The sequence below is a fragment of the Spea bombifrons genome, chromosome 6 (assembly GCF_027358695.1).
Source record: "Spea bombifrons isolate aSpeBom1 chromosome 6, aSpeBom1.2.pri, whole genome shotgun sequence".
Taxonomy (NCBI): Eukaryota; Metazoa; Chordata; class Amphibia; order Anura; family Pelobatidae; genus Spea; species Spea bombifrons.
This window is the reverse complement of record NC_071092.1, coordinates 5,086,584-5,104,097: the sequence shown is the minus strand read 5'-3', so window position 1 is coordinate 5,104,097 and position 17,514 is coordinate 5,086,584. Positions and strand designations below refer to the sequence as shown.

The 17,514-nt window shown below is 41.9% G+C and overlaps 1 protein-coding gene across 2 annotated transcripts; it reads right to left on the bottom strand.

Moving 5' to 3' along the window:
• Window positions 1–1,104: 1,104 nt before the first annotated feature.
• Window positions 1,105–8,761, bottom strand: LOC128499970 (deoxyribonuclease gamma-like). 2 transcript variants are annotated; one of them, XM_053468970.1, is made up of 9 exons: window positions 8,646–8,761; window positions 5,328–5,421; window positions 4,863–4,951; window positions 4,427–4,513; window positions 2,860–2,972; window positions 2,486–2,598; window positions 2,255–2,412; window positions 1,550–1,643; window positions 1,105–1,382 (listed from the first exon to the last, which is right to left on the bottom strand). In XM_053468970.1, the coding sequence occupies exons 2-9, from the start codon at window positions 5,406–5,408 to the stop codon at window positions 1,308–1,310; spliced, it is 810 nt and encodes a 269-aa protein (XP_053324945.1). In that variant the 5' UTR covers window positions 5,409–5,421; window positions 8,646–8,761; the 3' UTR covers window positions 1,105–1,307. The 2 variants fall into 2 exon arrangements, with proteins under 2 accessions (XP_053324945.1, XP_053324944.1); XM_053468969.1 differs by lacking the exon at window positions 8,646–8,761 and adding an exon at window positions 8,226–8,407.
• Window positions 8,762–17,514: the final 8,753 nt, after the last annotated feature.

The following is a 17,514-nucleotide window of genomic DNA, read 5'->3' as shown; positions in this document are numbered from 1 at the left end:
CCATAAAATATTTTTTTTTAATGTGTTTCTTTCTCTTTACTTTGGTTATTGTAGAGAATTCTCAGCTTTCTCACGCAATGTTTATTCTTTCTAGGAGGATGTCGCCTTCAAACAGAGGCAGAAAGAAGAACAGAAGAAACTGGAAGAATTGAAAGGGAAAGCCTCCCAGAAAGGACCGCTGAGTGAGTACCCCGTGACATGTTCTTTTAAAGGGACTACATAGAGCGGGTAATGAGTTTTGTTGGGAGAGAGAACTCTGGATTGATCCACAGAAATGTGCGTGCGTACTTCCTGCTCTGTGCATCCCATAACACACATTAGTTTTGGCTATTTTTTTTACCCGTTTAGTGACTTTTACGTTAGTAAAATAGATATATTGAGTTTGCCTAAACTATGGTACAAATCTCATTGCAGCCGGCGGGGGCATAAAGAAGTCTGGGAAGAAATAACACCGGAACATCGAGTCGACAAGTTCAGAAGATGACGGAGATGAGTGTTGTGTTTAAGAAAATCCCCTCCTGCAAATAACTTGTTCAGAATATCTGGAGTTTTTTTTCTTTAACAGTTGTAATAAAATTTACTTATTGTGTTTTTTATGTCCATGTTATCCGTGTTTAAACTCTAATCTGTGATTACGTAACTGGTCTGAAAACTGTCTTTATTTTGTGAAACAGGGTCGAGATAATTCTTAAATCATCCGGCATCAGCTTTTTATATTCACTAAGATTGTAAGCAGGGCCAGGATAAACCGCTGCCAACGAGCAAACCTAAATATATACCTGTGCACGAAATAGATCGCGATACAAGGTGTGCTATAAGTGGAGGAGTTGGGTGGATTACAAGCACCAGAGCTGCTCCTATTTTCTTATTCTGCACATGTTTGTAATCCTATTTATTTCTTTATCAGCAGTTTTTAGGTTTTCTTCACTAATGCACTTTACTGCTGCCCTTTGTTTTAAAAAAGTTAATTAAATCCACAAACCTATAAACCGGTTATGACGCGCCGGGCTATGTAGATAAGATGATAGTGTTTGTCTTGCCAGCGTTGGTTGAGTTGTGGTTAGAATTTGCCTCTCATGATTAGGGCTAAAAACAAAAATCCCATTTTGTAGAATGACTTTCATTCTTACATTTAACACAAATTAAAATAGGTATCTTTTTAATAAAAATGTTCTGGTCACAATAATCAGCACGGTCTGGTCTTGAGTCCCAGCAGCTTCCAAGTATATATCTAGGAAAGCTTTAGGTGATTTCAGATTATGAGAAGATTATGATGCCGGCACGTTCATTACAAAGATCACTGCTTGTTATTTCTTCGCTGACTTTCCTTTTGCTGGTTTGAGCTCCACTTCCACAGGATAGTGATCGCTAACAGCAAGCGCCTGCGGGGAGAGACAGGTTTTTTTTTCTTTAAATGTTATAAAGAAATCTACTGCCTTGTTTGCGGTATAACCAGCCAAAATTATAAGAAAAATCTTATTAGAACTATTTCATTAAATAGCATGAATTTGTTTAAGATGCTGAAACCTATAAATACAGCATTACTCACCTCCTCATCGGTTAGCTTATATTCGTCCTGGTAGTTGAAGGGTTTGGCGGAATTTGGAACAATATGTTGTAGTAAGTCTTCATGGACAACTATTCTGCAATAGGAGGTCATCAAAGGTTACTCTTTCCTACCTTTATCACAGCGATAGAATCTGAAAACAAAATGCTCTTCGTGCTCGGGAAAGTCATTCCTTTGCGCGGTCGAATTATTTATCAGTAACGTGACGCGGTTACTTTACAGACCCCAGGGCACCCGGGACTGACGTGGGCAGCTGTGGAGCGGTACCTACATGTCTGTCAGGTCAGCCGTTTGTGTATTTCACCTTTTTTTATTGATTAAATAGAGATATGTTGTCTCGTATTTATTCTAGCTCTGTTTACCTTGTTACAGTATCATTCGAGTTCGCCGTCTATCCTGTTGCTTGTAAATTCACTACCAAGAAGATGCCAACGCGATACGGAAAGATATGTACCAAAAGCTACATATAGATCGTGAGTTCAGAATATCCCTGCTTGAGCACAGGTTAGTTTTAGGGATCTTTCAAGCCCAGAGTTCCGTTCTCTGCGTTGCGTGGCAGTATATCCCTATCTACGTGGCATGGACCTGGGGCCGTTCCGATCTTTAAAGCCTACGTTATTCCGCCGATTCGGAAATAGTTTTTATAGTTCTGTATGCCTGGGTTATATGATGGAGTCTGTAATGTACCTGTCGTAAGAGCAGTCTGTGGTTTTGGTAGCCGTGGTGTCTATGTCATCCTCAATTAACCAATGAAAATTCACATCTGTCCTTAATCTTATGGTCTTCATTTTCTTCTTTGAAACATACGCTCCGTCGGCATTGAAGTCTCCCAGAAATATTATGTTCTGTAAGAAGAAATGGCATTTTGGGGGTCACATGCTCACACTGTTTAGAGAGCTGGTTGTAGCGACCGGTTACCTGGGTCCCCCATTTCTCTTTGACATCGAGGTAAACATCGTATAATTCATCGATCTCCTGCACGGAGTCTTTGGGGGTGGTGTGAACCGGGATCAGGATCAAATCTTTGGCAGCTGGAGATATAAAAGAATATACATTTATACCCACAAAATGGCCAGGGGCTGATAACTATGAATTGTTTAGCTACAGTTGCCTTCTCGCCCCCCCATGTGAAAGGGTTAATCAGACACATCACTTAAATGGCTTGATGTGCCTGCTTAACCCCTTAATGACAAAGCCCATACATGTAGGGCTCAAAATGCATTGTTTTCTATGGGTTTAGGGACCGCCCATTGTCCTTAAGGGGTTAAAAGTCAGGAAAGTTTGAAACGCACCAGTTATCTTTGATTCAAATCTGACAATAAAAGGTTCGCGAGCAAAGGAATCTTCGTCTCCGTGCTGCATGTCCGCATACTGATAGATGTCTTTGACCTTCATCATGTCCTCGCTGGGGAAAGAAACCACATTATCTCTATTAAGAACGATAAAGCCGTACTTGGGGAGGCCCTCGATCTCAAATACAGTACATGCCCCATGTTTATGGATGAGCCAGCATGGACTCAAACCCAACCCCTCGCTAAGCCCGGCAAATCAGGAGATTATCTTATTTAATATATATACCGTATTGGCTCGGATATAGGCCGCCCCCGTATATAGGCCGCACCCTAAAAGTTTGGTGCTTTTTTAAAGAAAAAGTTTTTTTTCTTTAAAAAAGCACCAAAAAAAACATGCTGCCACTCTGTCCTCCCTCCCCGAGATATGCTGCCGCTGTCCTCCCTCCCCGAGATATGCTACCACTGTCCTCCCCCCCGAGATACGCTGCCGCTGTCCTCCCTCCCCGAGATCCGCTGCCGCTGTCCTCCCTCCCCGAGATACGCTGCCCTCCCTCCCCGCGATACGCTGCCGCTGTCCTCCCTCCCCGAGATACGCTGCCGCTGTCCTCCCTCCCCGAGATACGCTGCCGCTGTCCTCCCTCCCCGAGATAGGCTGCCGCTGTCCTCCCTCCCCGCGATACGCTGCCGCTGTCCTCCCTCCCCGCGATACGCTGCCGCTGTCCTCCCTCCCCGCGATACGCGGCCGCTGTCCTCCCTCCCCGAGATACGCTGCCGCTGTCCTCCCTCCCCGCGATATGCTGCCGCTGTCCTCCTCTGCCCCCCCTCCTCGACTTACCGGAGCAGACTCCCGGGTGTCTTGCGGGGCCGGCGAGGGACATCTACGCAATACGCGTATGCAACTTCCGGTACCGGTACCGGAAGTTACATACGCGTATTGCGTAGATGTCTCCCGCCGGCCCCGCAAGACACCCGGGAGTCTGCTCCGGTAAGTCGGGGGTGGGCAGAGGTAAAACGCTTAGATAACCTCCCGTGCCGGCACCCCCCCCCCGTGGGAAGTGCTGGCAGGGGAGGCTGTCTGAGCGTATCGGGGAGTAGGATGCAGGTCCCCTGCACCGCTGCGGGGGATCTGTATCTTAACCCCGCTGCCTGCCCGGCGCCCGGGACTGCATGTCCCGGGCGTCGGGCGCTAGACCCCGAATATAGGCCGCACCCCCACTTTAAAAACTTAAAGTGGGGGAAAAAAGTGCGGCCTATATTCGAGCCAATACGGTATATAATAATTAATAAGCCGGTGCAGAACCCAAAGGCCGCAAATATTAATGAATTCTAATTTCAAACAAAACCTCTTATAAACCATAAATACGGTTGAGTTACTTTGTATTCGTTTTGTTCGGTTTCTCCAAGGAGATACATTTGCAATCTGTTAGAAAGCCACGGAGCGCTGTTCACATTGATGAGGTTAATCGGCGAAAATAACGAAGATTATCGAAAACGACAAAAATAAAAAGATTGCGGAATCGCGGTTCATTGTGCCGTTAATGGATACGGCGAGGAACGTGCTTCTTACCGAAAGACAAAGAGATATTGTTCTTTATATTCGTTTCTTCCCAGAGGCTTGCTCAGGACGTAATTATAACGCGTGTTTTTATCGCAGCTGCCGAACAATGAAATCAGTAGTGAGTGCTAATCGTCTGTCGGAACAATAAAATCCGTAACAATAGTAATTGGCGGTTTGGGGCGGGATAATATAAATGCTGGAAATATATTGTCTCTGTTGTTTGGAACCAATTTGCCTTTTTTTTGCTTGGACTCCTTTTCATATGCACTATGTGGACAAAAGTATTGGGACACCTGACCATTACACCAGCAGGGACTTTTATGACATCGCAAACGTCATAAATGAATGGATTGTGGCATAAATGTAATTTTCAACAACTAGGACCACGGAGAGGAGAAAAGAACAGGCAGAGAAATGCAAAAATAAATAATTAATAAACACCAACCTATTTAACTGTTCTATGAGTTTTTTTGCTGCTTTTTCCTTAGAATCAAAGACTTCCAAAATAACGATAATATCGTAACGAGACACAATCTGAAAAAGAAATGCTCATTAATATTCCTTTTTTTTAATAACAAGATGCTTGCCATCTGGTCTCTATATACCTGCAATTTTATGTCTATATACCTGCGATCTGATCTCTATATCTCTGTTATGTAAAACTCCAATAACATTTATAAGAATAACATTGTAAGAAATATATGAATATATAGATTTTTTTATCCCGCAAAATGTGACGCTTCATAGAGCTTAAATAGAGAGCTTATAAAAGCATCAGCCAATCAGGGAGTGGAGGGGCAACTGGATTTTATGCTCTATACATTAAATTTGTGTTCATCTTTACCCAGTGTCAAATGATTTTAAATGCTCAGACGCAGAGTCTCTCGTTCGCGTTATTTTTTCCACGTACCTGTGTGATAATTGAGAAAACTTTGCTGTCTGCACATTTTTTCACCCCGAAACGCCTGGCGTTAAAAGCAGCGATCTTCATTCTCTCGAATCGTCTGTTACAGGAAGAAAACCAACAAGCCGCTGAGTCTGGTTTTTAAAGATGTGTTTGAAGCCACAATGTAACTCAAGTCTTCCTCTTAACTCTTTGTTAGATGTCATTAAGTTTCCTTTATAAAGAGTTTCATAGTCGGAGAGTTTGTGTAAGTGTGTAAATATGTGTGCCAGTGAGTATGCTCATTACCCGCAAGGATAAGGGGCCTATGGGGCCACTTGGTGATACCTACCCCTTGGGCCAGAAGGTGCCAGCCCTCCCCTGTAACTAAGTGATAAGTAGAACAAGAACTTAAGGAATCCAAAATGTAGGTATCCAGAAAAGGTGAATCGTGTTTCTCTCATGCAGTCTCTTACATGTGAGATATAATGCAGTCTCTTACATGTGAGATATAACGCTGTCTCTTACATGTGAGATATAACGCTGTCTCTTACATGTGAGATATAACGCTGTCTCTTACATGTGAGATATAACGCTGTCTCTTACATGTGAGATATAATGCAGTCTCTTACATGTGAGATATAACGCTGTCTCTTACATGTGAGATATAACGCTGGCTCTTACATGTGAGATATAATGCTGTCTCTTACATGTGAGATATAATGCTGTCTCTTACATGTGAGATATAACGCTGTCTCTTACATGTGAGATATAACGCTGTCTCTTACATGTGAGATATAACGCTGTCTCTTACATGTGAGATATAACGCTGTCTCTTACATGTGAGATATAATGCAGTCTCTTACATGTGAGATATAACGCTGTCTCTTACATGTGAGATATAACGCTGGCTCTTACATGTGAGATATAATGCTGTCTCTTACATGTGAGATATAATGCTGTCTCTTACATGTGAGATATAACGCTGTCTCTTACATGTGAGATATAACGCTGTCTCTTACATGTGAGATAAAACGCTGTCTCTTACATGTGAGATATAACGCTGTCTCTTACATGTGAGATATAACGCTGTCTCTTACATGTGAGATATAACGCTGTCTCTTACATGTGAGATATAACGCTGTCTCTTACATGTGAGATAAAACGCTGTCTCTTACATGTGAGATATAACGCTGTCTCTTACATGTGAGATATAACGCTGTCTCTTACATGTGAGATATAACGCTGTCAATTACATGTGAGATAAAACGCTGTCTCTTACATGTGAGATATAACGCTGTCTCTTACATGTGAGATATAACGCTGTCTCTTACATGTGAGATATAACGCTGTCTCTGTCTCTTTCATTATTAACTTTTGCTTCTGAACGACAAACTATTTACTATATAGACAGACGTTCCCCCCCCCCGCAACCAGCCATCGTTTCACAACCATTTTCTTCTTAACTGGAAGTATTATTTAGAAGGAAAAGAAGCTCCAGAAACTAGAAGTTTTCTACTACTGGAAATCAATCACCAGCGCTGGCAAAAATGTTCATCCACATCCATAAATAATTATTAAAACTGTTTGAAATTATTGAGAAAAACTTTAATATGTTTTTTTTTGTCCATTTAAAGTGATTTGCTGTTTTTTTTTCTGTAAATAATAATAAAGTTTATTATTCTAATTTTTTATTATAAACACTTTCTGGTTCAGGCATTTTTGAGTTGTATGTACCTTCTATATGTCAATCAAGACCCTGTTTAAAATCTCATTACACCCCACTGGATTCCGGCTTCACCTGCCTTTTACTCCTTTGTGTGATCTGATGACACCTCGTGGGGCGGTTGGGAGGACAGTTTTTCTGTAACGCGTTCCCGTTTGTAGCTCCCGATCTGAATTCCTTACAATAGAAAACCTATTCCCATAACATCTCACTGCTTTGCATGCATGGGATAGACATACGGCTCCTGAATCTAAGACGAGACCAACGACTGATTAAGGTCTGAGTCTTAACGGTAGAAGAAACGGGCGACTAGACGGGGGCCGGATGGGGCCGATCTGCCGGCAGTTTTTATGTTTCTGGGGATCTAGAGATACATTTTCCCAGACAGACTATTGATCTCTGTAGGGAAGCCTTGTCATACAGACACACATACTCTCCGATGACATCAATGATCTGTATCTCTGACATAATTAATGAAATAATAATGCATCTTATGTCGCCACCTAAGTGGGTCTTGAAATCTTCCACTCATCAGTTCTGTTAGGTAAAGAGATGTGAGCTCTATTAACACTACAATAAATTAAGATTATTTTCTTCTTCTCCATCACACGGGGAGCTGACAACGTTCCTGGTTCCGCATAATCTAGAGTGTAAGCTTCTAAAATCAGTGCCGTTTTACGTAAATCTATGCTTTTATATTTGAGAGAACTGCAGACAATGTTAGTCTTTGAAACAATTAGAACTACTTTAAATTTACAAACAGTAACATTGTACAGCGCTACGGAATATGATGGTGTTATATAAAACAATACAGAATAATGATAATCATTTTGTAATGATATATTGTATTTGGTTTACAAGCTTTTGTTATATTGTGTATTGTGTTCACATATTAACATATTTAATGTATAACGTAAAAAAAACAATCAATAGAAAATCTAATTAAGACATCTTACACTTAAACGGTATTGCCGACTATATAAAGCAATTTATAGGTAGTTTTTGGATTAGTTTTGATAAACTTTAAACTTGATCCTTCGATATCTTAATTAGAGTCTGCTCTACGGGTGTATAAACCAGGGATTTAAACCCTGAATCCGAGACGTTGCGTTTCACTAAGTACCCCCTGACCCTTTGGTTTCAGGATCAATGTGTCTTGATTTTGAGACCCCCTCAAAAAAATGTAGATGCGCACTTACCCTTTTTGCTTTGCCTTGCAGCCTTTTGAATGCACAACTTGGAGAACGACTGAATAGAAGGCCAGAAAGACCCTTTTCTACGGCTATCTCTGTCATTTACAAACCGGAAAAACTTGTTTCTGCCTTTTGAGTGCAAATTATACCCAAAGCCCCGTATAGCAGACCTGCCACTAAAAACAACAAGCCAGCACATGCAGTCATCGCATTCTTTCTGGTTAAAGACACAGCGACATATTACTATTATCATTATCTTCTATTTATATAGCGCCAACAACGTCCATAGCGCTTCTTACAGTCCCTACATTTAAAAGGTCTGACAAATCTAGGACTGACAGACTAAGACGAGCCGATACATTGGGTAATCTAAAGGATTTATTGTATGTTTTATTGTTAGAGTCGTTCAGATCCTGTTAAACTCACCTGCCGTCTTCCCCCTTTGTTCTATTTCTGTATGGACAGGAGTGGCTTTGTATGGATCCCGGGCAGCGGGCGTACCGTAGGCGGGTGGCGTACTTTGCCCCTGAGTGTTTCCGGAGATTCTTTTTACTATATCTTTTTACAATATCTGGTGTTGTTTTCATTTGTGTTCCTCTTGCGTCTACGATTCAAGGCATTATCTTATCTGCAGTCTGCCCCGTCGGTGTCTAGTGGGGTGTTCCCCAGTAATGTTGTCGGATTTTAAGGTGTTTTCTCTGATAAAAGATGCACACTCTTCTTTTTATGATACTTTAAAGGAACTCTACAGCCATTAAATTCACTTTCATGCATATCATAGCTGAGAGGTCCCTTTAAAGAAACAGTTTAATGTCCCAGGCAGGCTCACCACATATAACTTAAAGGAGAAGCTGCAGTTCCTTGCCACTGATTCTCGCCACAGATTGGCGGCTTGAAGAGGTAGGGATGCCCTCCCTTTAAAATGTTGTTTGTCCCCCCCCAATGATAACATTGTAGCAGCAGTATACTCTGAACATGCAGTTCATTTGACGGCTTTGAAAAGAAGTAGTTCTCATTTTCTGCCACTAGGTGTCGCTGCAGGATATGGAACGGAATGTTTAAATGTCCTGTGATCACTAAATCAGCTGATTTTGGTTATTTCAACATTTTCAGGGGTGGGGTGACAACAGGGGGGGGGGAGAAGATTCGATGAACACGAGGACGCCTCCTGGCTCATCCCCGTCAAACTCATCTGTATAGAGATCTGCTAGAACGTGAAAGTCTTTGTTGGGAATCCATCTGCTTGGAAGGATAGTCCGGCGTTCCAAGGGTCTTCTCTTCTATCGTCTTAGTGCGTAACTTAGAATAAACAATTATCTACGGGATGTTCATATGAATTACAACATGGGGGAAGCCTTGATGTGGTTAAAACACGATGGGCGGCCCCGTCTGATGTTAAAAATAAACCTCTAATTGCGTGGTGGTTTTACCAGAATCGGGGATTTTAGAGCACTAATCTGACCCGACACCCTTATTTCTTTATCCGGGTCGGCATTCCTTAAACATGCGCACGTTTCTCATTTACCCGATTCTGGTTTGGGCTAATTGTAAATGGGAGCTAAGAAATAAAAACGACGTCTGCAATTATATATCACATAGTTACCTTATTTAAGGAAATAATAATTATGATGAAAAGGAAGAAAATATCCTTTGGTGGCTCCATAGGCAGTCGGAATAATCCCTGGACCAGCGACTTTTAAATCACTAGACACCCATTGTCTTGCCAAAATTGATCCATTATTCATATTCTATCTTCCAATCTTATTTAACCCCTTCATGACAATGCTTTGTTTTTAATGGGTTTAAGGCCAACCCATTGTCCTTAAGGGGTTAAATATTAACATTTAAGGTAGATATTCGAATACCCCATACACTACTTTTTCCTTCCAAAGGCCAATGTAAGTTGGGCAAGGTACGGTCTTTAATAACAAGACACCCTGATATCCCGACTGGACAGTCTTTATCTTCTTATGAAGCTGCATGCGGAGTTGGGTTCCCTGCGGTGACCTGGGCTGCTTGATGGTGAGATACTATGTAACGTAAATGTGTCCCGGAACCAAGCGTTAGCCACGCTGTATCCATTAGGAATTGGTTTGAGGACAGAATTATCTACAGCAGAGACTGGTAGAAGTTTGGATACAGAGAGCCCCGCGGGAGACCACTAGGACCACCATGTGCTCATCAAGAGGGATTCACTGAACGATTAGAGAGACCAGCAAGAGTCCGGTCTCCATAAGATGCAAATGGGTTTCATGTCAGCGTTTATCCTCAGTCTGAACTTCTTTTATTGACCATCCGTGTTTGGCCGACATACTTAGATTGGGTTCTGTACGAATCTTGGTCACGCTGTAAATTAATGTCTCCCGTGGACGGTAATCATCAAACGCCAAGTATCAAGGTGGAGACCTGCTTATATAACAACTAAAATTCACATTTTATTCATCATCACAATAATATCTCAAGATCTTTGAGGTTCCTCAAGACCCAATGGGATTTCTGTCATCTCCAGCGTGGAGAGGGTTAAGGAACCCCGAGGACTGTAAGTTCACAGGACTGCGTTTTGGGGATTGGGAAAGAAAAAAGATGGCGCCTGGAAGCTCATCATTCACTTTCTGTTTTCGAAAACAAACGGCGCGTGTTTTTCATTAAGTCGTCACAATGTAGCAGTTACAAGGTTCCGCTTCCAGACAAGAAACAAAAGAGGACGCGAGGACATACTGTGTACTCGCTAACACCCTGTAAAGAACACAACACATGAGTGACAACAAATCACAATCATCCTCGTAAACGCATACCTCCCGAGTGTCCCTCTTTAGATGGGCCAGTCCTGTTCAGTTGCGAGGTTCTTGGCTGGCGGTGCTTGGATCGTCGGGTCCGGGTGGGGGCATCGGAGTACGTCCCTTCCCAGATTGGTGTTTGGCCCTGGAGAACTTGGCAGTCTTTGTGGGTTAGTTGCATGTATTTAGGTGTTTTTTTATATTTTTTTTTCTAATTTTATGTATTTTTTTTATAAGCAGGAAGCACCAGGGCTTCAACATTCCTTTTAATCACTTATTTTACCTTCCAAAGTCACTAAGATAGGAAAACTGCCCACCTCTTTAATTTAACCCCTTGGGATGGCTAATCCAAAGGGTCAAATGAGGCTTAACCCTTAAATGATTAATCCATTAGAATTTGAGTCGATCATCTATACTACAAATTGCTTTAAATTATGCAATAATAGAAACAGTGACTCATCGTACCAGGAGATGCATCTTCCATACTAGTGACCTCTATGAAAAAGCTCAACGGAAACCAAGCCATAAAGTCAATAAGTGAATACGGGAATTATCATGGAAACATTATTAAGTCTATAGAGTTTTGAGTCAGAATGTTTGAATCCCAAGTTTAAGAATAAGAAACGACTTTACCGATATCACCGTGGAGATTCGGAGGCATGACTTGACCGTTTTTATTTGGTCATAGTAACAAAAATGATATATTTTACATAAAAAACCCAGTTGAAAGCACTGAGCTTAGAACCCGTATTCCAAGGTTAGAGCCTCGACTGCTACAAATTACGTTCTGCGGGCATCTGTAAGCCATCACGGTTTCACGTATGTGTGCAGTTCTAGGGGGGGAAAAAACGACTTCAGGATCAAAAACAAGATTAAACCACATCTGTTTGGGCTTAAACAACATTGTCTACATAGTTCAAAGTTGTTTCCCTTTTGTCCCCCCCCAAAAAAAAAATCTCCCAGCTGTTATTTATCTTAAATTCTTCGCCACTGACAAAAATGTGTTTTTATTGGCAAACTGGCGTCTATGGAACATGGACTTTTTTTTTCCATGAAATTTCTTGGGTCTCTTTGGGAAAGAGCCATAGGGTCTACGAAGATCCCGTATGTCTAGTGTTCGCTATCCATTGACCACTTACCTGTTTCCATGGTAACACCCAATTATATTGGCGCGCACAAAAGAGGGTGGAAACCACCTGTTTCCAACCACTAATGCCATGCTGTACACAACGTTTCCTGAAATGTTGCGTTATGATGTCACAAGTGGTCACGTACATCATGACGTTCATGACCAGGCCTGGACAACGACCCAAACTCGCCCAACCTGGCGCTTCAGCAGCAGATCGGGCGCTGTAGGGTGAGGCCACCTATGCCAAATGCTTCATATCCATATCCGGCTATCGGCCTGAGCCTACGGTCATCAGATGGCCGCTGTCCTTAAAGTTCCAGTCATCCCCGACTTCAGGGAACCAAATCCGCCCAAGTCCTCGAGTTGGGTTGAAAAAGGACCTAAGTCCATCAAGTTCAACCTTTTTTACCTAACCTTCCTATTCTTGATCCTTGACCACCAGATTCAGTACAGAACCTCGTGGGTTTTCCACCAGAACTCTTGACGTGGACATATGTTTCTCCAAGCAGTCATTAGAAGGAAACTCATTCATTGTGGCCAGTAGAACGATGAGACTATTCGCCGAACTTACCCCAAGGCTAGCAGGTTGTTATTCTGCCCCCTGGTTCCTTTGTCTTATTTCCTATTCATTTCTGTACATATAATTTGCTTTTTTTTCCTTCTTTTCTTAAGCTTTTATAAACCTCACATTATCTCTTCTTCGTCCCCCCCCCCCATAAACGGAATCAACTCACGGAGATAATTCAATCTTTTTTTGGACCAAACATGAAGGCAAAGGCAGTCGAAGCGATCCCCACTAATTATCTGAAAGTTACTAAAGCCGGTTAAAATGAACGTTTTTTGTTTTTTTTTGAAGAACAGTTAAAAACAGGCTGCCCATAATGTATGTTTCTTTTTCTTTAACTCGATGCACCCAATAACTGGAGTCGTAATGGAAAGAAGATTTACTGTAATCCGACGATCATCAAGGGAGACGGCCTTTCTGCAGCATCAATGTTTTTTGTGATGCTATCAAAGAGAAAACTAATATTTCTTTGATGTGATGTTACCGTTGCCAGATCAACTCTGAATTTTTTATGAACTTGCTTGAAAAGCAGTAATCAAGAGGGATTGGCACGACAGATACTGCGCCAGAACGAAGAATTTTCCGACCCCCCCCCCCATATGGGCAAACTATTGTTCCTGGCTCGATTTGCGCATGGTCTGTGATTATAAATCAGCGATTACATTCCCAGATGGGGGGGACTCAGTGTGTTGCGCCGAAGCCCCCTCTCTGATAAATACGTTGGGATTCGCCAAACAACATATGTTTATAATAACCACGTATTAAAAGCGGCTCAGCCGTCGGATTAAAATCTGCTGGCTTCGTTAGCCGTCTGCTTGTTAACCCTGAATTAGAAAACCGGTTTATTCGCAGCTATCTCTTTAAACTGGATCTTCGACACCAACGGATTCAGGGCTGTCGGTTTAATAGTTTAGTGAATAAACCTGGGACACGTGGGAAATGCATTAAAAAGCTCTGGATTATGCACCCCCTCCGGCGCTGAAACAGTTACATGCACAGTCCCCGTGTAATCGCTGGGGATGGAGGGGGAATATTATCACTCGTTAAAAAAACACCACCTTTCAAACATGCGCTGGAAGAGATGGTCTTGGCAAGAATTTAAAGAGAGAGGAAAACGGCCGGAGTGAGTCAGTTTTTCCATGCGGGCTTCGTGTCATCTATATATATATAATAGATAATATATCTGTAAAATATCTGATAATCTATAGATAAAACATAGATAATATACAGATGGCTAATAGATAGATAGATAACACAATGATAAATAATAGATAAATAAATGATAGATGGATAGATAGAAAATAGATAGATAGATAGATAGATAGATAGATGGATAGATAGATAGATAGATATAGATAGATAATAGATAATAGATAGATAGATAGATAGATAGATAGATAGATAGATAGATAGATAGATTAGATAGATAGATAGATAGATAGATAGATGATAATAGAATGATAAATAATATATAGATAATAGATAGAATTTCATTAATTAGAAGCAGTTCTTGCCTTTACTGGTTGCTATGAAGAAAAGACTACTTTTTTCATATTTTCACCAGAATTACACATTTTTTTTTGTCGTATCCTCTTATAAACTTAGATCCTCCGAGGGCTGCCGGGCTCCTTTACTGTGAAATAAGTTTAAGATGTAGCGACCCCTCCTGTTATTTTGCTTTTAACGTTAAACAATATGTAGCAAACTACAATAACTTCCAGAGTCGGACGTGACTTCTTGTAACTCCTTTGATGTATGAAGTCATAATATTTTCATTATATCGCTATAAGTACGCACAGCCAGAGGGAACTCGCTTCAACATCGTACTAAATGGGGTCTCGCGGACCCCTGGAACTCTCACAGCCCCCCTTTAGTGTTTTCTCAAGACCTCCTTTTTGTTCATAAATGGTAGTAAAATGAAATCACCGCCTCCCTCCCCGGACGCTCCCCTCTCGAGCTCCATTGTTCTGTTGTACTCGTGCACACAAGTCGTTTGCCAGAGAAAATAGATTCTAGCTACTGCTGATAATGGAGTAAATAATATATTTCTGTAATCTAAATGTTTGCGGGTTCCTCAGGCAACAGAGTGCAGCCCCCCCCGTCCCATTGAGGAGATAGGCAGCCCTGTCCCCGCGCAGCACTGTGTATGAAGACAGCCATACATAGTTATAGAACGGACGGCGTGAACCGGATGGTAATGAAGAACAGATGTCCGCTTCCCCATATCTAGCGTTCCGGAAGCATTACAGAATACCTGCCCTTTAAAGCCCAAGAGATGTTTAGGGCAAGTGGCATCAGCGATGTATCCTGGTCAAGGGTGGCAGGTTCTGGGGGCAGATTGACCTCTTGGGTTATTGACATGGAACCCCCAGTGCTCTCATCAACCCAACCAGCCCACGTACCCCATTCCAGCTCGACACAGCCTCCATAGACTGCATTAGCTCGTGCTCCATGCCTTTATGACACACGGTGCCGGCATATGACATCATATCCTGGCGCCCTATAGAGACTATGGCAGGCCTGGGGGTGCTGCCCTGGGTCAGGCTTAGGGAAGGACCAAGGGTAACCACACCGCTGAGTGGCACCTAATCTAACCAGAGTTGAATTTCCATCTAAAGTCCCCAGAGGCACATAATCAACGAGTTTAAATCATAACATTTAGGATTCATGAGGATTTCTTAAGGACGAATGGGTCTGATCTATTGGCAAATTTTACGTTTATATGACACTGGGGACCTCAAGGATCTTCAGTCGGAGACAAGAAAGGACCGGGCTACATAAAGTAAAGGATCATGGGAGTCTATTTAGCTTCTTGGTCAATATTTAAATGTTTCAGTGTGAAAAGGTCAGAGCGTTACAAAATAAAACTCAATAACTTCTATTGTGTTTGCAAACGGCATTGAACGTAAATGTTACTTTTAAAAACTTTTTTTGTTAGTAGTTACAGGGAAGCTCCAGCAGATGGCAGCGTTGCGCTCCTTGGTGTAGAACGCCTGCGAGGCTCTGACTATCTTTCCTAGAGTTTATAAACGTGCGCGCCTTCATTTGGCGAGAAGTCACAATATCACCCCCATTAGGGCAACTTGTCTTTTAAAGTGACCTGAATGTTTCTAAAGTGATGAGTCCTATCCTCATACCTCCCAATGCTTAGTCTTTTTGGAACCAAATCCCTCTTTCCTCCCCTGATGCCCCTTTTGTAGGAGCTCAGAACGTTTGCTGGGTATGAGGGTATCGCAGGGTTCTACAGCCATAAAAGCCCCAATAATGTGAATAAACCCCGAATATACCCCTTCATGTATCTGCCAGTCACACCATTATCCAACATAAAGCTGGGTGTTACATCTGTGGACTAGAGCCATTTATGTGGCAAGGTGAACGTGGGTAACAGATCTAATTGTTTAGGGAGAAAAAAACAATAATTAAATTACAGCCTTTTGAAATGTGGCCGATATTGATCCACCTGCTTGTACAGCATTGCTATCCTTATTAAGACTTTTTGGGACGGCGTCCAATTCATTCTCAGCTCAAATTACTCTGTAAACGTTTAAAGCTTTAGTTCAATAGATTGTTACTATTAAACAGAATAGAGGTACATGCTGTATTTGTAATAGTTTTACTTTCCTGAGAGGGTGATAGATAAGTGGAACAGCCTCCCAGCAGAAGTGGTAGAGGGTAATACAGTGAGGGGTATTAAACATGCATGGGATAGACATACGGCTCCTGAATCTAAGACGAGACCAACGACTGATTAAGGTTTGAGTCTTTACAGCAGGAGAAACGGGCGACTAGACGGGGGCCGAACGGGGCCGATCTACCGGTAGATTCTATGTTTAAAAGGTCCTTTTTAATGAGGCGATAAGAGATCCTGAGCTCAGGATCCTATAAAATTGAATTATATATATATATACACTCTTTGCAAGAATAGTTAAAACGTGGTGATTGCTGAAAACATAAAATAAGGTTTTTATTAAAATAATAATTATTACTGTAATTCTGAAAAAAAAAATTCTCTTAATAGAGTAAACTGTTAAAAAAAACGTGCAACGTAATGTTAGAATGATGGGAGAAAGGGTCAGAAGGAGGCATCTTTTCGGGTAGAAACGAAAATGCTTAAAAACCAAACAAAAACATAATTGTTTAAAAAGATATTAAAAGGAATGAAAATGTTATCCTGCTCTTTTCTTTATTTTTTTCCTCCTTCTGTTACTCGACTGAGAAAGCATTCAGAACATTCCCTGACCTCAGCGTCTGAAATCGTGGTAAAACAGGATTGGAATGGTCCAGCTGAGGTCATCAGGTGACTATCATATGGTATTTGCACGTTGAGATAATTCTGTTTTATTTGTAATCTTATCTGAACGGGGGGGGGGATTGTGCTGAATTTCCCAGAATGCTTTGGGAATATGGAAAAACAAAGAAACTCGCTCGTTCTGTTCAGCTGCAGTATCCTGGCACGATGACAGCGGACTTTACAGAGCCGTACAATGGTCAAGTTCTGCTTCTCACCGTGAAAGGACACGGTCTCCTTCAAGGTTCTTATTCCAGGAGTAATACGAGGGAAGCCAAAACTCTTGGCTTTAAACTTATTTGGGGTATGAGGGGGCTGCTGGATAGAACCAACTACTAACAGAATGACCCAGGAGCCCAAAATGGGCTTTTGCCACCCTATGGGTAAGAAGCTAGACATCACTATGCCTGGGAACTTCCAAGTGCAGGCTACCTGAAGCTCTCCCTCTTCTGGGAGGAGTGGCTTTGCAAGGGGTGGGGCTAGCTGGCCACATAGAAATGAGCAGAAGGGAAAGTGGGTGTGGCTAAACAGAAAAA

Coding starts and splice junctions, on each gene's coding strand:
- LOC128499970 (XM_053468970.1), bottom strand. CDS start 5,408: ATGAAGATCGCTGCTTTTAACGCCAGGCGTTTCGGGGTGAAAAAATGT. Junction 4,952..5,327: donor TTTTCTCAATTATCACACAG/GTACGTGGAAAA, acceptor TTTCTTTTTCAG/ATTGTGTCTCGTTACGATAT. Junction 2,413..2,485: donor AAGAGAAATGGGGGACCCAG/GTAACCGGTCGC, acceptor TTCTTCTTACAG/AACATAATATTTCTGGGAGA.